Source organism: Chiloscyllium punctatum, chromosome 10 (genome assembly GCF_047496795.1).
Source record: "Chiloscyllium punctatum isolate Juve2018m chromosome 10, sChiPun1.3, whole genome shotgun sequence".
In the NCBI taxonomy this organism is placed as follows: domain Eukaryota; kingdom Metazoa; phylum Chordata; class Chondrichthyes; order Orectolobiformes; family Hemiscylliidae; genus Chiloscyllium; species Chiloscyllium punctatum.
In genome coordinates this window covers 117,136,572-117,158,066 of record NC_092748.1, presented here as the reverse complement: position 1 = coordinate 117,158,066, position 21,495 = coordinate 117,136,572, and the positions used below count along the sequence as shown (strand labels likewise).

The 21,495-nt window shown below is 42.0% G+C and overlaps 1 protein-coding gene across 3 annotated transcripts in view; it reads right to left on the bottom strand.

Annotated features, from left to right (window-relative positions):
* usp37 (ubiquitin specific peptidase 37) overlaps positions 1–21,495 on the bottom strand; it is a 56,339-nt gene that overhangs the window by 20,977 nt on the left and 13,867 nt on the right. For 2 of the 3 annotated variants that reach the window (XM_072580016.1, XM_072580017.1), the window contains exons 2-11: positions 16,142–16,337; positions 13,447–13,606; positions 11,973–12,073; positions 10,071–10,225; positions 6,882–6,959; positions 6,553–6,650; positions 3,876–3,954; positions 3,229–3,390; positions 1,703–1,834; positions 88–211 (exon numbers count right to left, since the gene is read on the bottom strand). In XM_072580016.1, coding sequence (XP_072436117.1) covers positions 88–211; positions 1,703–1,834; positions 3,229–3,390; positions 3,876–3,954; positions 6,553–6,650; positions 6,882–6,959; positions 10,071–10,225; positions 11,973–12,073; positions 13,447–13,606; positions 16,142–16,297 — 1,245 coding nt within the window. In that variant the 5' untranslated portion in view covers positions 16,298–16,337. Of the gene's footprint in view, positions 1–87; positions 212–1,702; positions 1,835–3,228; positions 3,391–3,875; positions 3,955–6,552; positions 6,651–6,881; positions 6,960–10,070; positions 10,226–11,972; positions 12,074–13,446; positions 13,607–16,141; positions 16,338–17,040; positions 17,255–21,495 lie in introns of those variants that run through there. The other variant, XM_072580018.1, reaches the window with a different exon arrangement.

Sequence of the window (21,495 nt, the reverse complement as noted above, 5' to 3'; positions counted from 1 at the left end):
CAAGTTCTACCTTACTTCAATCTTTGCCAGAGTTGCAGCTTTAAAAGTCACTGCCTACCCATCAGCCCCAACAGTTAAGACCCTTACATTCTGTACATATCCAGAGAATCTTTCAGCAGTGGTAGAGATGGCATTCTTCACCCTCTTCAGCAGCTCTTTCTTCACCTCTGGGCTGCAGTTATCCTTTTTGATCAGAAGATGGGCAAATCGCCTGCAAGTAGTCAACACAAGAGGATGAGAAGGAATCCTTCCCCATCTCTACATGGTTCCCCAAAGAACAAGACAAAACAAGAAAGTCCCTCTCAGAGGTTTAATGAACTATCATCACAGTACATATTACCCTTAGCATGGAGGAGAGAAAATTAAGAACAATTATCATTTGAATACAAATCTCTAGAGGCAACAATCCACTTCAGTGAGGAGCCATATGCTCAGCCTCAAAGTGATAGGGCCCTCCAATCACTGCCACAAATCCCCTCCCTCAGAAACGGACTTCACTAGCATCCTCACCCTCACCAGTTACTCACTTGCTGCTCTCCTTCACCCAGCCACAGAGTGGTATCACTCACCTTAACTCCCAATCTTCCATCATTACGTCTTCCCTCACTTCAAGTACATATGTCCCCATTAAACATACACGCACATTAGTTAGAGTGAGTATTATTCATTGCCCCACTGTGAGGTGCTTCTGCAGCTGTACAGGGCCCTGGTGAGACCACACCTGGAGTACTGTGTGCAGTTCTGGTCTCCAAATTTGAGGAAAGACATTCTGGCTATTGAGGGAGTGCAGCGTAGGTTCACGAGGTCAATTCCTGGAATGGCAGGATTGCCTTACACGGAAAGACTGAAGCGACTGGGCTTGTATACCCTTGAGTTTAGAAGACTGAGAGGGGATCTGATTGAAACGTATAGGCTTATGAAAGGACTGGACACTCTGGCAGGAGGGAACATATTTCCGTTGATGGGGGAGTGCCGAACCAGAGGACACAACTTAAAAATACGGGGTAGACCATTTAGGACAGAGATGAGGAGAAACTACTTCACCCAGAGAGTGGTGGCTGTGTGGAATGCTCTGCCCCAGAGGGCAGTGGAGGCCCAGTCTCTGGATTCTTTTAAGAAAGAATTGGATAGAGCTCTTAAAGATAGTGGAGTCAAGGGGTATGGAGATAAGGCTGGAACAGGATACTAATTAGGAATGATCAGCCATGATCATATTGAATGGCGGTGCAGGCTCGAAGGGCAGAATGGCCTACTCCTGCATCTATTGTCTATTGTCTATTGACCGGTGTTCATTGACACTTGCACATGCAGAAAAAAAAACTTGGTGAAGTTACATAATAGGGCAACACAGTGGCTCAGTGGTTAGCATTGCTGCTTCACAGAGTCAGGGACCAGGTTTAATTCCACCTTTGGGTGACTTTTGCCCAGTGTATGGGTGGTCCAGTTTCCTCCCCCAGTCCAAGCATATGCAGGTTAGGTGGATTAGTTATATTAAATTTCCCAAACTGTACAGAGATGTGCAGGCTAGGTGCATTAGCACCTGGGAAATGCAGGGTGACAGAGATAGGGTAGATCTGGGAAGGATGCTCTTTGGCGGGTCGGTGTACACTCGACAGGCCAAATGCAGCGATTCTATGATTCAATACTAACACAGGTTCTCAAGTTCATGCAAAGCTATAATTCCAGATCACAAAATACTTACTTGAGCAAAGCATTTGCTGGAATTTTCTTCCATGGGATGCCTTGCTTCAGCAGGTCAGTTGCCAAAGATTGAAGTGAAAACAGGGACTGCAGAATGGCATTCATATAACAGGTATTGCCAAGGTTAGAAAACCTACAGTCCAAAGCAAAGATAAGCCATTAAAAGGATCACAAGAGAAGGCTGAACAATAGCAGGATACGGAAGGGAGTGACGCAATCCAGTCCAGCAGTGAGTGTGAATAACAAGAGGGCACAAATATAAAACAAAACAGAGTATTGAATCCTAACTGGCACTATATGAAAAATATAGAAGCGTTAGAGGTTGCAGTAAAGATTTTTATGAATAGTTCTAAGGACAAGGGACTTCAGGAACATGGATTGATTGGGAAAATCGTGCAGTGGTATGAGATAATGAATGGGGAAATGATGCCAGATGGATTACTTCTACAGAAAGCCAGCACAGGTACAATGGGCCAAATGGGCTCCTCCGACACTGCAACTATTCGGATGTACTCTGTACATAGTAATGTCAATTTGCTGGGTGAGTCGAAATGAGGGGAGAAATCACACAAAGCCCAGTGATGACCTATTTCTGAGAAAGGTCACAGGTTTTCACTGGTTTCTGTTTTGCTGAAGGAATACATACGTTTATATTAAGAGTTATAACTCAGCAGTAACTGTATTGAACTGTCACAGCAACTCCGAATAGCTGAAGTTCAGTTTAAAACAGGCAATGAACCTGATATGATTCCATACATGGTTATATTTTACATAGAACATAAATCAGACTTGTGTTAATTTGTGATTCTCACAGAATTGTTGACAGAAAACCTCTAAGGAAATAGCCTATATGAGCAAGCTGGCCAAAAGTTTAAGTTGTTCAAAGAGTCCAAGAGACAAGTCTCTTTTCAGGGAGAGGAAAACAAACTTAGTAAGCAATTAATCAAACCAGACGTGATGGATGACACATTTGTGGCATTTGCCAGTGGTCAAACTAATCTTATGTTGGAGACTGGACAGTGTAAAAGTTTGAATGCAAAACTTACCTTTATGAAGTAAAGGAAGCTTAGCTCAAACTATAGTTAGATCAGGAGAAGGCTGATCAATAACTGGAAGTTGGAGCAGAGTGTGGGCTGATCGCCTCTTTCAGTCTGATCCTCAGACAAATCCACAGAAATGGGTTCACTTGTGATTGTAAGCAATGTATGGGTGAGAATTTTGTAGTATTTTTTCTAGGGCACTTTACTTTAAATAAAGAACACTGGATAAATTTCCTTGTTCAAACTGCCCTGGGTTATTATTATCCAAAGTAAACCCTACAGACTAGAGAATGCAGAATAAAAGCCTACAATTCGACTAATTAAACTTTGTCAGCTGCTTGTTTCCAGCAGCTGAGAGAGATCATCATGTCAATAGCCCACCATTACCAAAGTGACAGCTCCCAAGGACTGTCTCCAAACAAAATTCAAAAGACAGGTGGCATGTGTGTAAGCCTTGACCCAGTCAAGATGCCTGTAAGCTTCTTACCCCTGTAGTGGCTGTGGGAGCTGTGTGGCATGAGGCACCCGGGGTCTGTTCCAGCCAGTGTAATCCTGATTTGCACGCAGTTTCTTCACTGACTGAGGGATGGGCTGAGGTAAAAACCCCAAATTCCTTTTAGCTGATGGAACCTGGCCCAGAAGGCTGGACCTGTCAAAAGCAAGGAGAATAATTAAGTACATCAAATTCACAGAACACAGACAATGGCGCCCAACAGGTGTGTACTGACATATGCTTTACACAAGCCTCCACCTGATCAAATTGCTTCAGTTCACCCCCTCAGCATTTATATTGCATCGTCATCTTAGGGAAACATTTGCAAATACTTTGATGTGTTAACCTAATTTCCAGGGCCTTTCCCTCCTCTAGCTCTACAAGACCCTTGGATATTTTGACACTACCATCCTGGCATCTTGTTTGTCCCTCATTTTAACTGGTCTACCATCACTGATGACGCTTCCAGTCCTGGAGTTTTCTCTTTCCAAAATTCCCCCAACACACAGACACCACACATCTCTCTCCCTCCCCCCACACAACCTCATTTAAGAGCCTCATTGACAACTGGGCAAAGAGAAGAGGCCTCCCTTGCTCCCAAGGGTGTGTTAAGTTACCACAAACCTACAGCCCACACATACCTGTCCAAAAACGAATTCCCCGCAGAGTAATCCTTAGACGAGGCTCTGCTTCCATAAAAGCTCTGCAGTGGCATTGTACCTGCAAAGAGTTGGTGGTCAGATGATGAAGCACTACAACACTGGAGCCCAACATCCCAATACAGAAGGAGATAACCATTCAGCCACTCAAGCCTACACTGCTATTCAACTCATTCACGGTCTATCATCTACCTCAACACCATTTCCCCCCATATTACGTTCATATCCTTGATATCTTTAATATGACAGAATGTATTGACTGTTATCTTGAACATACACAATAACTCCACAGCTCACTAGGGTAGAATCCAAAGATTTACTACTGAGAGAAGCTATTCCAGCTCTGATCAGTTTTAAATTGATTACTCCTTATTCTGAACCCATGTCCCCCTTCCTAATCCAATGGAAGGAAACCAGAAACCGCTGGACAAACTCAACAGGTTTGGCAGCATCTGTTGGAGTGACAGCACAGTTAACATTTTTAATCCGGTGACCCGTCTTCAGAATTGTAGATGCGAGATCAGTTGTTAGTTTTAAATTTGCGATGGATACATTTTTGTGAAGCCAAGATATTAATTCGTATGGAGTTAGGCCACCAACCAGCCACGATCCTATTGAATAAAGGAACAAGCTCAAGGGACCTAATAGCCTACTCCTGTTCCAACGCTCCCATCTTCCAAATATACCATTTGTCCGTCTCCTAATACAGTAGGTTTCACAATTAAAATGCATCTGACAACCATAAGGTGACAAATGGGAGGTCTTTGACAACAGGTCTCATTTACATCTTCATGTGTGCCAGGCTCTTTTGCATTTGGAAATTTTGAAATTTCAAGATTGAAATTTTAGAAAAGATATCAATATTCTATTCATCACAAGTGTAGGAATATTATTAGAAAGGAAGCAGAGACAGCAGCAGACACTTCTGGGGAAGGTAGAAGTTAGATATAGAGTAATTCTCCTTCTAGGAGAAAGTGAGGACTGCAGATGCTGGAGATCAGAGCTGAAAAATGTGTTGCTGGAAAAGCGCAGCAGGACAGGCAGCATCCAAGGAGCAGGGGAATCGACGTTTCAGGCATAAGCCCTTCTTCAGGACACCCTCCCAATTCTCCTTCTGTCCTTAACATTCTTATGTACACAACCTAGAACCCAAGGAGTGACTAAGATCCAGAGACACTGCTCTCCATGCGAAGAGTATTTAACACTGTATCTCATCTGACAATCTTATGCGATTAGAACGAGAGTATCTGTAAACAGAATTAACTGTGTTGCAAAACATTTATATTACAATTTTAACATCCACAGATCTCTGCAGTACTTTCTACAGGGATCAAATTTGCAAGCAGTAGTCAAGACAGTAAGAGGAGAAATGACACTAGGAAGCACTATGAATTGAGGAGTCAACCATCACATAAAACTAGAAAGTCTTTGTATCTCAATATAATATTTAAAACAAAACAGATGAACGAGAATTGTGATGTAACTACAGGATTTAATATAGATTTTTAATACTATTCAGCTTAGGTTTGGGTATCTGGATTTTGAGTTAGTAACTGGCAAGTTCTCTGTGTATCTGAAGTTAAGAATTAGTTTGGAAATATCTCTGTAGCAACAGTGATTTCTTGTAAAATAGTTTGAGTGTTCTGGCTGATGCTTTGCACCACCAATGGACTTTTACGATCTAGTAAGGTAAATAATGAAGTCTCAAGGAGCTAACGACTTTTGGAGCTTTTTTTTAAAAACAATAAAGGAAATCCAGGCAGAAACATCAATGTTGCCTTAGATATCTTACAGCACAGTGGTGAATATCAATTTCAATCAGATGAAAGAATATATAGCAAACCTTACAGTAAATAGCTAGCAATAGTCCCAAGCCAGAAGTGTTGGGATAAAACCTTAAATAGGTTAATTAAAGCAGATTACGTTTAAGCAGTTGTGAGACTGCACCAGGAAGTAGCTAGCTGCAGTTTCAGTCTAAAAGTTGAAGTCACAAGTGACATAAACCTCCTGAGGTTTAGAGACAGGGACTATGGTATTAGTATTGTACAAGTGGTGTTGTTGTTAGGTACTGCACCAGGCATGTGTTTTCATTACTGCACAAAAACTGTTTTCTTTTCAACTTATAAAGGAGTATTTTGGGACTAATGAGATTATACTATTACTGTGTATTTGAAAATCTTTGAATTTTTGCGATAAGAAAGTGGTTTGCTTTATTCCATTTTGACATTTTGTTCACAAACTTCAATGTACTATCTGGGCCAACATTGCACCTATTGTGAAAGTTCACTTGAGAATGTAACTTCTAAAAAAAAGTTCTGGGAGTTATATATGAAAGAACTGAAATCAACATGGTCATTCTAAAAAGATGGAGAAACTTAACAAACAATCCAGGTCTTTTTCAATGTATAATTTCAGTTGCATCACACTGTAAACTTTTGCTATATATGATCTCATACTTTACAACCACCTGATGAAGGGACAGTGCTCCGAAAGCTAGTGCTTCCAATTAAACCTGTTGGACCATAACCTGGTGTTGTGTGATTTTTACCCTTGTACACCTCAGTCTCCAAATCAGAACTCAAATAAGTCTTTCAACAGTGGTGAGGACAGGAGAAACCCATGTGGTTCAAAGATTTCTTTCAAAAGACAAAACACTTACCAGAACTCCTGCTCTCCTCTGCCTGCTTCATACTCAGTTGCTTTTCTCGATAACTACTCAAGAATTTGCGAGAAGTGTCACCGGTTACCTTGTTATTGCTGAAAATAAAGGTAAAATCTTATTCACAAGTCTACTCAGGAGTGACATTAGGTCCATTTCCTCCCTCAATTAAGACCATCACCTTTGCCAGTGCAAACTCCATCACACCCTTTTACATCATGTATCGCTCGCAGTTCTTAAAGCTGGCTTGGACATGAAACTCTTCCAATTACCTTCAAATAGCATTATGATTCTGATCCTACACCTCCAGCTTTCCTGCAGCTACTAACCTGGAGGAATCATTCTCTTTAGGATAATCTTCAGTTAATTCCAGGTCTGGAGTCAGCATCCTTTTTCTCTTTTCAGTCCTTCAACAGAAAGATAATAGCAGTTTGGTTTAGCTCAATTGGCTGGACAGCTAGTTTGTGATGCAGACTGATGCCCAACAGTATGGCGGAGGTGACCATAAAGGACTCTCCTTCTCAATTTTTCCCCTTGGCTGAGGTGTGGTGACCATCAGGTTAAACTATCACCAGTTGTCTCTCTCTCTAACAAGAGCACAGTCCTATGGTCTGGAAAGACCATGGCAATATTTTAGTCTCAGAAGTAATGAATAAGAAGTTCAACCAAAGAAGGGGTCAAGACCATTGCTCGCTTGGTCTAGTTCTGTTATCGATCTATCATGATTGACCTCTATCCACACATCTTCGCTACATATCATTTAACTTGCTCAGCAACCAAACTCAATTATAATAAGCTCAGTTGATTTGAGCTTGTGTTTACTGATTTTTAGAGAAGGTTCTGCACTTCTACCACCCTTTCATAAGGAAACATTTCCTATTTTTTCTCCTGAAAGATTTTAAGGTTACATGCCCCATCCAAGATTTGGCATCAGCAGAAAAAGGTTTTATCCAAATCAACAATTCCTTTCAAATCCACACAAAACTCAACTAAAACATTCCTTGACCTTCTCTATCCCATGAGCTACATTCCTAGATGGGGTAACCTCTCTTCATAATCCAAATAACAGAGCCCAGGTTAACATTACGGTGAACTTGCATTGTCTTTGGAAGCATACAATCACTAAGATACCGTGCTATAAGTGATGCAGTGGCACAGCAATAATGTCACTGGACTAGTAACAAGATGGGGACATCTGAATTCAATTACTAAGTGTAGAACAAACAGACAGGATTGATGAGGGCTGAGCAGTAGATGTGGTCTATGTGGACTTCAGCAAGGCGTTCGACAAGGTTCCCCATGGGAGACTGATTAGCAAGGTCAGATCTCAAGAATACAGGGAGAACGAGCCATTGGATACAGAACTGGCTTAAAGGTAGAAGACAGAGGGTGGTGGTAGAGGGTTGTTTTTCAGACTGGAGGCCTGTGACTAGTGGAGTGCCACAAGGATCGGTGCTGGGTCCTCTACTTTTTGTCATTTACACAAATGGCTTGGATGCGGGCATAAGAGGTACAGTTAATATGTTTGCAAATGACACCAAAATTGGAGGTGTAGTGGAGAGCAAAGAAAGTTACCTCAGATTACAACAGGATCTGGACCAGATGGGCCAATGGGCTGAGAAGTGGCAGATGGAGTTTAATTCAGATAAATGTGAGGTGCTACATTTTGGGAAAGCAAATCTTAGCAGGACTTATACACTAAATGGTAAGGTCCGAGGGAGTGTTGCTGAACAAAGAGACCTTGGAGTGCAGGTTCATAGCTTCTTGAAAGAGGAGCCACAGGAAGATAGGATAGTGAAGGCAGCGTTTGGTATGCTTTCTTTTCTTGGTCAGAGTACGGAGTACAGGAGTTGGGAGGTCATGTTGCTGCTGTACAGGGCATTGGTTAGGCCACTGTTGGAATACTGTGTGCAATTCTGGTCTCCTTCCTATCGGAAAGATGTTGTGAAACTTGAAAGGGTTCAGAAAAGATTTACAAGGATGTTGCCAGGGTTGGAGGATTTGAGCTATAGGGAGAGGCTGAATTTGCTGGGGCTGTTTTCCCTGGAGTGTCGGAGGTTGAGGGATGACCTTATAGAGGTTTACAAAATCATGAGGGGCTTGGATAAGGTAAATAGACAAAGTCTTTTCCCTGGAGTCGGGGAGTTCAGAAGTAGAGGGCATAGGTTTAGGGTGAGGGGGGAAAGATATAAAAGAAACCTAAAGGGCAACTTTTTCATACAGAGGGTGGTACGTGTATGGAATGAGCTGCCAAAGGAAGTGATGGAGGCTGGTACAATTACAACATTTAAAAGGCATTTGAATGGATATATGAATAGGAAGGGTTTGGAGGATATGGGCCGGGTGCTGGCAGGTGGGACTAGATTGGGTTGAGATATCTGGTTGGCATGGACGAGTTGGACGGAAGGGTCTACTTCCATGCTGTACATCTCCATGATTCTAATTCAAAGCCAGTCTAATGGTGACATTGAAATCATCGATGATAATATTAAAAATCACCAAGTTTACAAATATCCTTTGGGGAAGAGAATGGTCCATTAACAGGTCTCACCTATATGTGACTCTAACGTCCTCTGAAAGAACCTAGTAAGCTAATCCATAGTAATAAAAGGATCAGTAAGCTGAGGTGTGTTATATCAAACTGTTCTAATGCAAAGAGTCCCCACCCCTCTCCAGTTTATCCTACATACCAATTACTGTGACTATGGAGTACAACATAGTTAGAGAGCTAAATTAAACCATAATGAATTTAAACTCATCAAACGTATCTTTCCGTGGATGAGATGAGGAAATATGTTACCAAAACATATAAAAGAACAAAGCCCAAAACCCAATCACTTATTCACTTAGCACTTGAATTGCTAACATTGTCTCCTCCCTAACCTCACTTGGAGTCTCTAGTTATAGATCTCTAAGGGTCTTGGGACAGGAGGGATCAAGAATTCTGCCACAACTCTGAAATTGTCTAAATTATCCTCGAAAGGAGGGTGGGAGTGGTGGTAATGTCACTGGAAAAATCTAGAATCCAGGCTAATGTTTTGTGGAGTGCCAGATGGTAAAGCTTGAATCTAATAAAAATCCGGAATTAAAAAGCCAGTCTGATGGTGATCTGTCAATTATTGAAAAATGACCCAAATGTGGCCCATTAACATCCTTAGAAGGAAAACTGCCATTCTTATGGCAGTCTGGACTACAAGTGACTCCAGACACACAGCAATGTGGAGGCTCTGAACTGCCCTCTGGGCAACTAGGCACGTGCAACTGTGCAAATGCCCACATCCTATAAACAAAACCAATCAACCAATTCAGTTCAGAAGGTGCAAACTTACCCAGAATCTGCTTTGAAAGACTATTTGAGTTGCCAATGATCTTCCACCAAATAGTCGTCTGTACATAATTTTTAATGTAAAGAATCAAAGGATTGCTTAATTCAGCATTTAAGTTGCCTGTGGCAGTGACACTGACAAAAGGCCTCTCTCCTATATACAGTCTCCTACAGAGTCTCAGGCAGGACTGACCTGGGTAAAGTGTGAGGGGTCAGGGTCAGTGCTGTTCCCATCCGGTTTCCTGGGGAGCTGCTTGATTGTGGAGTTTTGGCTCCATGTTGCAGGGTGGCTCTGCCTGGGCTGCCCAGTGTTTTACGGGTTGGAGTCTCATCACGTCTGGTTGGTGTCTGAAAAGAATGTTTAAAAGCCACAAGATTCATTTTAAACGTGAAAGGAAAAAGGGTGTGGCTATAACTGTTGGTACATTCAGAAAATATCAAGGTATTATAGTGTAATAAGGGACCCCAGCCTGAGTATTAGTTTCTTGGATGCTGAAAACAAATTATTTGACAAGTATTATCTAAGTCATAAATGTCATCTTGTGACAAAGGTAAACTTTCTCTCCTCACCCTGGCTGCAGCCTTTGACACTGTGACCGCACCATCCTCCTCCAATACCTCTCCAGTCTTTTTCTCACCAAGCTTCAATTTTAGATGGTTTCTAATCAATGTAGTAAAGATGGTATGACAGAGTTCTGTAACAGCGGAGAGTTGAAGGGACTCTTTTGTGTTGTAGTGTAGTGTCTTAGCACTAGAGATACTATCATTGCAGCACCAAAGGATCCCTTCAGCTCACCACTGTTACCCAGCCGGTAGGGCAGCTTTCACCTGGATCCATTGATTACCCAGCTAACCATTGCCACAGCATCACTTGTAATTATTTCTCTTTCTGCTCCTCCCCTATGATTAGCAGTGAATATTCCAGAGGTAAAAACAATGACTGCAGATGCTGGAAACCAGATTCTGGATTAGTGGTGCTGGAAGAGCACAGCAGTTCAGGCAGCATCCAAATAGCTTCGAAATCGACGTTTCGAGCAAAAACCCTTCATCAGGAATAAAGGCAGTGAGCCTGAAGCGTGGAGAGATAAGCTAGAGGAGGGTGGGGTTGGGGAGAAAGCAGCATAGAGTACAATGGGTGAGTGGGGGAGGGGATGAAGGTGATAGGTCAAGGAGGAGGGGGTGGAGTGGATAGGCGGAAAAGAAGATAGGCAGGTAGGACAAGTCCGGACAAGTCAAGGGGACAGTTACTGAGCTGGAAGTTTAGAACTAGGGTGAGGTGGGGGAAGGGGAAATGAGGAAACTGATGAAGTCCACATTGATGCCCTGGGGTTGAAGTGTTCTGAGGCGGAAGATGAGGCGTTCTTCCTCCAGGCGTCTGGTGGTGAGGGAACGGCGGTGAAGGAGGCCCACGACCTCCATGTCCTCGGCAGAGTGGGAGGGGGAGTTGAAATGTTGGGCCACGGGGCGATTTGGTTGATTGGTGCGGGTGTCCCGGAGATGTTCCCTAAAGCGCTCTGCTAGGAGGTGCCCAGTCTCCCCAATGTAGAGGAGACCGCATCGGGAGCAACGGATACAATAAATGATATTAGTGGATGTGCAGGTAAAACTTTGATGGATGTGGAAGGCTCCTTTAGGGTGAATATTCCAGTATATGCATAGAATGTAGAAGAGTACTCCTACAGAGCTTGCAACATTGTACCCCCTGAAAGCACGGTCATCCAAAATTCTGCTGCCAATATCTTAACTCACACCAAATCATGCTCCCTTCCACCCCTGTCCATGCTCCTTGGATGCTGCCTGACCTGCTGTGTTTTTCCAGCACCACTCTAATCTAGACCATGCTAAACTACAGTCAAGCAGAATCTTCTCTGGGTAAATACTCAATTAAAGGTGCTATACAAATTTAGATTGTTGTTGAATACCCTTCTTGTTTCAGGTATTTTCAAGCTGGAATTTGACAAATTGTAAACATCAGACTTTTTGTTTTATCTCCGAAGAGTCAGAGACCAGAATTTCAACAATAATAGAGATAAAAGCAACAGTCAAGAGTCACTTTAACCATTTCATAACACAAAACTGTACCAGGAGGGCATACCTGGTTCTCTATGTTAAATCGCTGCCGGTGAGAGTCCTTTGACGGAATCCGGTTTCCCAAATTTCCACCAAAGTTGCCAGATCCTTGATGCGATTTTACCCCTGAAACAGAATGGCAATTGAAAGACCAAACAAAACATCACACAGCAGCAGGCTGAAATTATTCAAAGAGCCTCACACCAGGCTAGGTGCCAGAGTAGGAATTGAATGAGCCTCATTTGTAATGAGAACAACTCTATCCAAAAGTAACAGGAGCAGATTCAGTGTGAATGCTTAAAGGGGAAACTGAATAAATACTTGAAGAGAAAAGAAATTTTAGAGTTGAGTCAATATCCAGGAAATAACTAACTGAACAGTTCTTTGAAAGCGCCAGTACTGACACTATTTCCAGCTTTGAAATCAGAATAACCCTGGAGGAATTCCAGGGCATGTGGAAATGACATCCATGGGATCTGCATTCCTTTGCAGAACCTCATTAGACTGGATTAGATTAGGATTATTCTTTCTAAAGCAGAGCTTGTTTGATTCCGTACCTAGAGACCACTGATTAAAAAAAACTTTCCCCAACACAACAAATTGTTGTCAACTGGAATGTGTTATCAGAAAGTAATGGGAGCAGATTCAATAACAATGTTCAAAAGGGAAATTGAACAAATACTTGAAAAGGAAATAAATTTTCAGGTTTAAGGAAATATCCAGGAAGTAATTAACTGAATAGCTCTTTCAAAGATTAAGTACTGACATGATATACTGAATAGTCTCCTATTATAAAGTCTGACACTTGATGAAGCAACACATTGAGAAAAGACTGAGTGAAGGGCCTCAGCAATCCACTGGGACCTCTTGTGGCATTCCCAACCTCAGTCTCAGCTCAGTGGAAACTCAGGCGAAATACAGAACTTTACCTGGGCTGTTCTCACTTACTCAAGGCAGGTAGAAGAGGGTCCAGATTAGAGTGGTGCTGGAAAAGCACAGCAGGTCAAGCAGCATCAGAGGAGCAGCAAAATCGATGTTTCGGGCATCAGGAATAGAGCTCTGGTTTCCAGCATTTGCAGTCCTTGTTTGTACCCAGATAGAAGAGGGTCTCCCACACCTTTTCTCTTTTGGGGGATACTGTGTGCCATCACAGCATGAGTTGGGAGTGAGAAATGATGATGTCAAATCAGTTGAAGACTCTCAGGATCAAATATTGAATGATTGAGGCAGAATGACAGGGAAGGCTCGTTAATCAGAGGAAATGACAAACTTGAAGATTTAAATGCTGCCCTGGAAGCAACTACCAGCCTTCAGTAGCCCCTGTAACACACATCAATACATCTGTTCTGACAGATCATTGACCTGAAACATTAACTATTTCTCTCCCCATATCCAGCACACTTTTTAAAAAAATGTTCCTTCAGCCTGCATTTGCTCATCGACAGTGTCTTCAGATGGGCACCCACTGGCACATGTTCAATTGTGAATACAGTACTCACCTGCACGGTTCAAGTTCTCCAAGTATTCCTTCAGGTTCAGAGCATCAGTGCTTGGAGCCTTGTCAATGATCAGGCTGCTTTTGTCTTGCAGCGTCAGTAGGAGCCGACTCTGTTGCTTCATTGAGGGACTAATTTTCACCACCTTCACATTGTGGCTCAGCTAGATAGAGACAGAAGGAAAAAGGGGGAAAAAAGAAAGTAATGTCAAAAAGACAAGTATCCCGTCTTAGCTGCAGACCAAACACGACCACACTGAAGCTTGCTTGGGTATGGATCAGTGAAAACTCCATAACACACTCTTGAACCTCCAGCACTCAATCAACTGATTTCAAACAAAAACCAATTGATGGAAAATCTCAGCAGGTCTGGCAGCACCCATGGAGAGAAATCAGAATTAATGTTTCGACTCCAGTGACTCTTTTTCTGGTCTTCCACATAAGGGAAACTGGACCCGAAACATTAACGCTCATTTCTCTGCACAGATGTTGCTGAACTGTTGAGGTTTTTCAGCAATTTCTGTTTTTGTTTCAGATTTCCACCATTTGCAGTTCTTTCAATTGATTTCAGTTTTATTTTAACTCCATTAATTTATTGGATAATTAAAATTAAGTGGATGGCATAAAGAAAACAAAAGTGGGAATTTAGTGTTTTATTTTAATTAACCAACTTCCATGTAAGAGTAAACTTTTCGATGCTTCAGATCGTTATCAAGCAATGTCCCGCTGAAGGAAAATACATAGCTAGAAGAGAGCTGTACAGAAGGTACAACACAGAAAGGGTCCCTGTTGGTCTTTATCTTCCATGTGTAGGTACAATTCCCCCTTAACTGTCACATTCCCAGGTCCCAGTTTTTTTAACTGCCTGCTGAACATATGAAAATTGCTGCATTGCTTCATTTCATTCATTAACTCGGGTAGAGTTCACTGTCTCAATGCTCAAAAGATACCAAAGATGCACATCTATATTGCTTCATTCTACAGCCAATCTGCTCATTTATGACCTCTTGTCTCCAATTTTCCCCTCTCCCATTGGATCATGAGGTTTACATCACTTTCTTGCCCTGCTTCACGGAACATTCTTTCACAAGCCAAGGCAGTCACAGCTGTCAATTAAAACTGATCAAGTTCTGGCCCATCAGCTACAAAAGGGTGAAAGTTCTGAAGGATAAGTGCCAATCATAAGGAACCAGAGACCAGGATGGTAGCGCTGCCACTTTTCGAAGGCATCTAGACCCATCTTAAAACACCTGTGAGACTGCCGACCGTCTGTCTCCTAGTCTGTAAAAGGTACAAAAGTTTCTCAGCCATTTGTAGTTTTTGTTGCCCTCCTGAACCCCAACTAAACCATGGCCTTACCTCCCTCAATCTCTAAACACTTGCAAGCAACCGATGTTTGAGCTTTGTCAATTTTGGACTTTTGTACACCCTAATCTCTTTCAACCTAACTGAATTACCCTTACACCAGGTTAATGTAGACTCGATGGGCCTAATGGTTTTATAATGCTCAAAGACTGGCTCTGAAATTTCCCTTCCTAAACCCCTCTCTTATTTTTCCCCACAAATGTGGGAAAACTTTTAGTCACTTGTCACAATATTGTCTCACATGTGAAACTGATGATGCTCCTGTGAGACACGTGACAACGTGTTACAATGTTAGGAAGTTACTTTTCCGATGTAAGTTGTTGTTATTCCATGAGTTCAGAGGTCCATGGGAAGTGAAATGATGAGATACTGGGCAACTACCAATTTTTAAGAAAATCCTCACCAGTTACAGTGGGAAAGAGGACTTGTACACACTACCAGGACAGGCCGGTCTGTCAGCTCCATTCAACGATTCTATTAAAACACAGCCAATTTGTATTTCAACTTCAAACACCTGATTTGGCTTCATAGTTCTGAATAAATTCGGCGACAGGTACACAATCCTTTATCCAAATCCAAACATTTTTTTGTGGAGCGTGGAGTGTCATTTTGGCGTACAAACAGGTGACCCAAATCCATACCCACTCGAACCACATCACTCAGATGTGAAGTGGCGGTGTGGCCCAGCACTGGCAGGCATCAATTGTGTCTCAGCACTTGTACTATTCACGCGTGCGTCTGCTGTTAGGTAATTTTAATTTTCACTGTGAAAATGTTATTTATTACGAAATCCAAAAAATTCCAAAAAACAACAGGCCCCAAAGATTTTGGATAAAGGATTGTGTACCTGTATCAGAATTTCCATTACTTATTGTGGGAAAATGTGCTTTCCTGACAGTGGCATTGCGATTACAGGGTTAGTGATCCAGACAGCAGACAAAACGTCTGAGCGACATTAGTTTAAACCTCAACAAGGCAGCTGGTGGAATATGAATTGAACAGACAGTAGCTATGAAATGATAATTGATTGTTGTAAAACGGATGTGGTTTGCTAATGTTTCCAAGGAAGGAAATCTGCTGCCTTACCTGGGCTGGCCTCCTTCTGACTCCTGATTCAATGTGATTGAATCTTAACTGCCCTCTGAAATGAATTAGCAAGTTACTCACTTCAAGGACAATTAGCGATGAGAAACAAATTCTGGCCTTGGCAGCAACAGGCACACCCCAAGAAAGAAAAGATGAGCTCTAATTTCAAAGCCATTTTCCATTCCACCAAGAACTGGGCTTTGTTCAGTTCACAATACAGGCCTACCAGAGTTTTATCACCCTATTACCTGGAATGTTTTTGCAGGACCTCCAGAATTGAAGAGCACAACCAGAGAAGCTTTGTTGTCTTTCTCAACAATTTCAAAACTGCCTTCCCTCCACTTGGTGGTGCCAGTCTGAATGCTGTTGATCCGAATTTGACCATAAATCTTCATTGGTGCCATCGTGGAAAAGAGTTATCAGGTTCTCAAACAGCTATCAAATCTGAAATTAAAAAATGTAGACAATTTTTAAACGAGACGATATTTTCTACCGAATTCAGCCTCACCATGAGAAAAACAAAGTGCACGTTCTGTTCTTAGGGGTGTAAAACAGAGCTAGTCGGATAGTAACTGCCAATCCTAGCTGCCCCAAGGTGTTGTAAATGAAAATTCTCCTCCTCGAACTGCTGCAGTCTAAATGGCGATTGTCTCCCACAACTGTTATAAATAAGAGATTTCAAAACCATTGAAGTAATGATTGATGTTCAAGGCAGGATTGGACTGTAATTGCACCTGATGCTGCTGCATTGCTGCTCTTGTCCTTCTTGGTAGGAGAGGAAGGTGCTGTCAGGGCAACAAAAATGAGGTTCTGCTTACACTCTGTACAGCCAGTGTGCTGGTGATCTAAGGAAACTTTAGACAATACATTTCATCAGCTATTGTGTGCACTTGAATAAAGGAGCCCTGATCTACTGCATTAATCAAGCGACCAGAACATTATAACAGCTTAGATGACAGCCAAGCAGAGCTGAAACCTTGAACTAGTTCAAATATAAACCACCCAGTTTGCACGGTGAAAGCATACACCTGTAGTATTTTGTCATTAGTGCAGAATTACTGCACAAGAACCAACAAAACACCAACTACCTCACCTCCCACAAAACCCACAGCAAGTATCTCATCCTTCATAACACCATCCAACTGACCTGACAGATATCATCCCAGACAGAGGCTGAATTTTCCAGCACATTCTTCACACAATCAGCGTAGATTATGATGTTGGGCGGCGCTTCAGTCCTACTCTCTTTTGGTTATGGCTGGTCTACAATGACTGCTCATCAATATTGCCTCTTCCCAGTTAATGGCACAGGACACAACTGACAGTCGGGGGAAGTAATAAACCACCTCCACCAACAGAAAAAGATTTTACTTGGCATAAATGTTTCTTGCCATTTAGAGATCCATATATCCAACTCAATTTTCAGAGAATTTAATTTTATTTCTAAGATTTTCTTCAAGATTGATGACAAAGTCTCAGGTTTCATATCAAATCACAATTACTCTATGAACCAGCTTCATATCTTTGACATGGTTACAGTAATGATTTTCTAACTTGTCGGAAAAACTAAAATTAAAATATTCTACATTAATAAATAACTGTTGAGGGCCAACTTACCAACACCTTATGATGGCTTACACTCAATTACACCTCAAAACCTAGAGAGACTTGGGAAGTTCAATGGCCAGTCACTGATAGTGAACTATAGACACTGATTTCTCCCAGTGACTGGACAGCATAAGATGTCTCAACTCTGCACTTCCTTACTCAAGATACACAAGGCACAATGCACGTGACAGCAAAATACACTGATTGTTCATATACCCAACAGAACATTAAAACTGAGCCAACTGTGGAATCACGACCCCACAGTATCTCCATTCTCCCATTACTCTTCACAATCTTCAGCAATGGTTTGTTTCTTCAGGATACACATACACACAATTCTTGATGCCACTCCCCATGCAATATTTTGCATAAAAAAAACATAAAGTGATACCCTTCCAATTATCTACCAGACATCGTACCTGTAATTCTCCATTCTCTCTCAAAGATCCTCAATAATGTCACCAACAGAAGTTACTCTAGTCAAATTTGATCTTCATAGCAGACCACTGTACTCTATTCTACCAAGCTGAGCTTTAAATTCTATATTCTTACCTCAATCACCAACTTATCACAGTGCTCTTCTCACAACCTGTTAAGCTCTACCTACTTTAACTCACAGCTCATTCAAACTCTTACCATAGACATCCTGTCCTACATTTAACCTTGCTATCATATCGCTTCACAGTCTCCCAAGTTACACGCGACAAGATGATTTTTCATTGGGATCAGGGATCATAGTATCAAGTTTCAAAGTTTTGAATAAAACAAAATAATCAAAGCCAACAACTGTTACCTCTAAAGGGGTTGAGGTGGATTGAAACCTAAGACTGTTAGGCAAAAACACTAACTGAACACTGACGAGCTTTTGTACAGGTTACAGTTTGAGTACAGAATACATGGCTAAGACAGAGGTAAGAAGATCATTGTGTATGTTTAAGGCTTAGACAGATAGATGCTTGATCAATAGGGGAAGGGTAGGAAAGTGGACATAAGGAATGCCTTTTCAGTCATCTTTTTGGATATAGAGATGGTTTGAGGGGCTGAATGGCCTACTGGGATCACATAACCCCTAGAGTGCAAAAAGAGGCAATTCAGTCTGCACCAATCCTCCAAAGAAGACTCTCAAGCTATACCCATAATCACACATTTATGATGGCTACCCTACCCAGCCTGCATATCTTTGGACTGGGGGAGGAAACCAGAGTACTTAGTGGAAACTCATGAAAATGCAGGGAAAACTAACAGATGCCATACAGGTGGTCACCCGAGACCGGAATCAAATCTGGATGTCTGGCACTGTGGCTGCAGTGCTAACCACTGTGCCACCTGGTCCTGTTCTCCTACTTATGGTTTTATATGTCGCTTGATTAGGAGCTAATGAAGGTCAGCAAGCATAGGATTGATAGCAGAACAGGATTTGCTTCAAGTTCAGACTCAGGTGGCAGAGTTTTGGATGACCTCAGGTTTATGGAGGGGTGAATGTGGAACACCAGCCAGGAGTCCATCAGAATAGGTTCTATCAGATGAGCAAAGGAATATTTGAAGTCAAGCAAAGTTATGAGATGGAAATAGGTGGGCTTTAAGAGATTGCAGAGATGAGACCGGATGATCATCACAAAACAAAGTGAAACACCAAGGTTGTAGAGACTGAATTAACTGCCATCAGAGAGAGGGATAAAGTTGAAAAGAACGCAGCCTGAGTGAAGGGTTCCTTTCTTGACATTTAAGGAATGGATACCTCTGTTCGTCCAGTACTGGACATCGGATAAACAGTCTGATAATTTACCAACAGTGGAGGTATTAACAGTGATGGCGGCAAGGTAGAGATGGCTGTCGTCAGTATACAAGTGAAAGCAAATGTTGTGTTTTCAGATTATCTTGTCAAAGGGCAGCATGTAGATAAGAAATAAAAGCAACAAGGGTTGACTTTTGTGGGTCACCAGAGGTAAGTGCTACAACAGGAGAGGCATTGTAAGTGATTCCCTGTCTATGATTAGATTGATAAGAATGAAACCAGGCGAGACCACTTCCAATCAGCTGGACAACAACAGAGGGGTGTTGGAGGTGACGTTAGGGGTAACAGAGGCAAAGGATACAGACAGGTCATAAATAACAAAGAGGGGAAGTTTACTTTTATGACAGCTACCAAAGATGTAATATGACTTTAGTACTGACAGGGCAAAAACCTGATCGGAGGGATTCAAACTTGGCATGCCACAAAAATTAGGAAGAGATTTGGCAATAACACATTCAGGGACTCTGGAGAAAAATTGGACGTTGAAAGGTGATGGGGAAAAAGGGTTGTTTTATCAAGGGTGGGACAAGATTTAAAGTGGAGAGGGACAACACATCAAGAAATTCAAAGATTGATAAATTCTTGATCTCACAAGGAATTAAGGGTTATGGGGAGAGTGCAGGTAAGTGGAGTTGAAATACCCATCACCCATGATTGAATGGTGGAATGGACTCGATTGGCTGAAAGGCCTTACTTCCACTCCTCTGTCTTATGGCCTAAACTGGAGTCACTTCCATGGAGAAAAGGATGCTGCCATTGTAAAAGTGAAAGATGCAGAAATGTTGGATAGGATAGAATAGAGAGAGATACATAGGCTGGTTTTTCACAAAATAGAAAAGTGACATTCTGGATGTGATTCATCCCAGCTTCATGAGGGAAACAAGGGTAAAAACTACCCATGAAATTCCAACCCTTCCTTAGATATTGGCTTGTTAACCCAGAAGTTAAAGATCACAAAGATCTCTTTTTAAAGGAGAGAAGGCTAAAGGTCAGTCAGCCTATTTTTGTTTGTGGGAAAACATTCAACATCCTAATCCAACACGAAATAAAACGACATTTGTAAAAGCATAACTTATTACATATGACCACTCCAGTCTAAAAATCTATAATTCAGAAGCATCAGTTTTCAAGCAATGTTTTGAGCAGACTTGAGTATTTGAGTGCAACATTTAGGAAGCAGAAACAGAAGATACAGTACTTGTATCATTTAACTTTTGTTTATTACTGCTTAATACTTTAGTACTATTCAAAGTTTGTGAGAAGATTTGTAGCTCGGGTGCTCGTTATTGTGGTTCTGTTCGCCGAGCTGGGAATTTGTGTTGCAGACATTTCGCCCCCTGTCTAGGTGACATCCTCAGTGCTTGGGAGCCTCCTGCGGATCCAGACAAGTCAACACAGGAATTCTCTTCACATCATCAGACATATACACACAGACAAGGAAGAAATATGGCCTCATTCGATGTAACGGCACTGTTCACCTCTATCGACAAAACCCTCGCCAGAGAAACAATAGCCAACCTGCTGGACATACAGAACAGACAACAGGACATTGAACCTATCAACAAAGACTGCATACTCAAACTAATGGACTTCACATTCAACAACCGAATATATGAACAAATCAATGGCACACACATGGGCTCACCCATCTCTGGGCTCATAGCAGAAGCGGTAATGCAAAGATTAGAACAGTCTTACCGCAAATTCAACCCAAACTCTGGGTCAGATATGTGGATGACACCTTTGTAATCATTAAAAACACAGAAATAGAGAACACACACTGGATCATCAACGCCACACTCACAGGAATCCGATTCAGAGAGGAAGAAAAGGACAACCAACTCCCATTCCTGGATGTGATGGTACAGAGAACATCTATCGGAGAATTCACCACACAGGTATACAGGAAAGCCACACACACAGATCAAGTCCTGAACTATAAAAGCAACCACCCCAACACACACAAAAGAAGTTGCATCAAGACACTGTTCAAAAGGGCCACAACACACCAGAACTGCAAAAAGAGGAAGAACACCTCTACAATGTATTCGCCAAAAACGGATACCTGTGCAATTTCATCAACAGATACCTAAGGGAAAGACAACGGAACGAGAATATGCCGCAACCCAAAGGACTAGCCACACTACCAGATATCAAGAGCATTTCCGAACTGACAGCCAGACTACTGCGACCACTAGG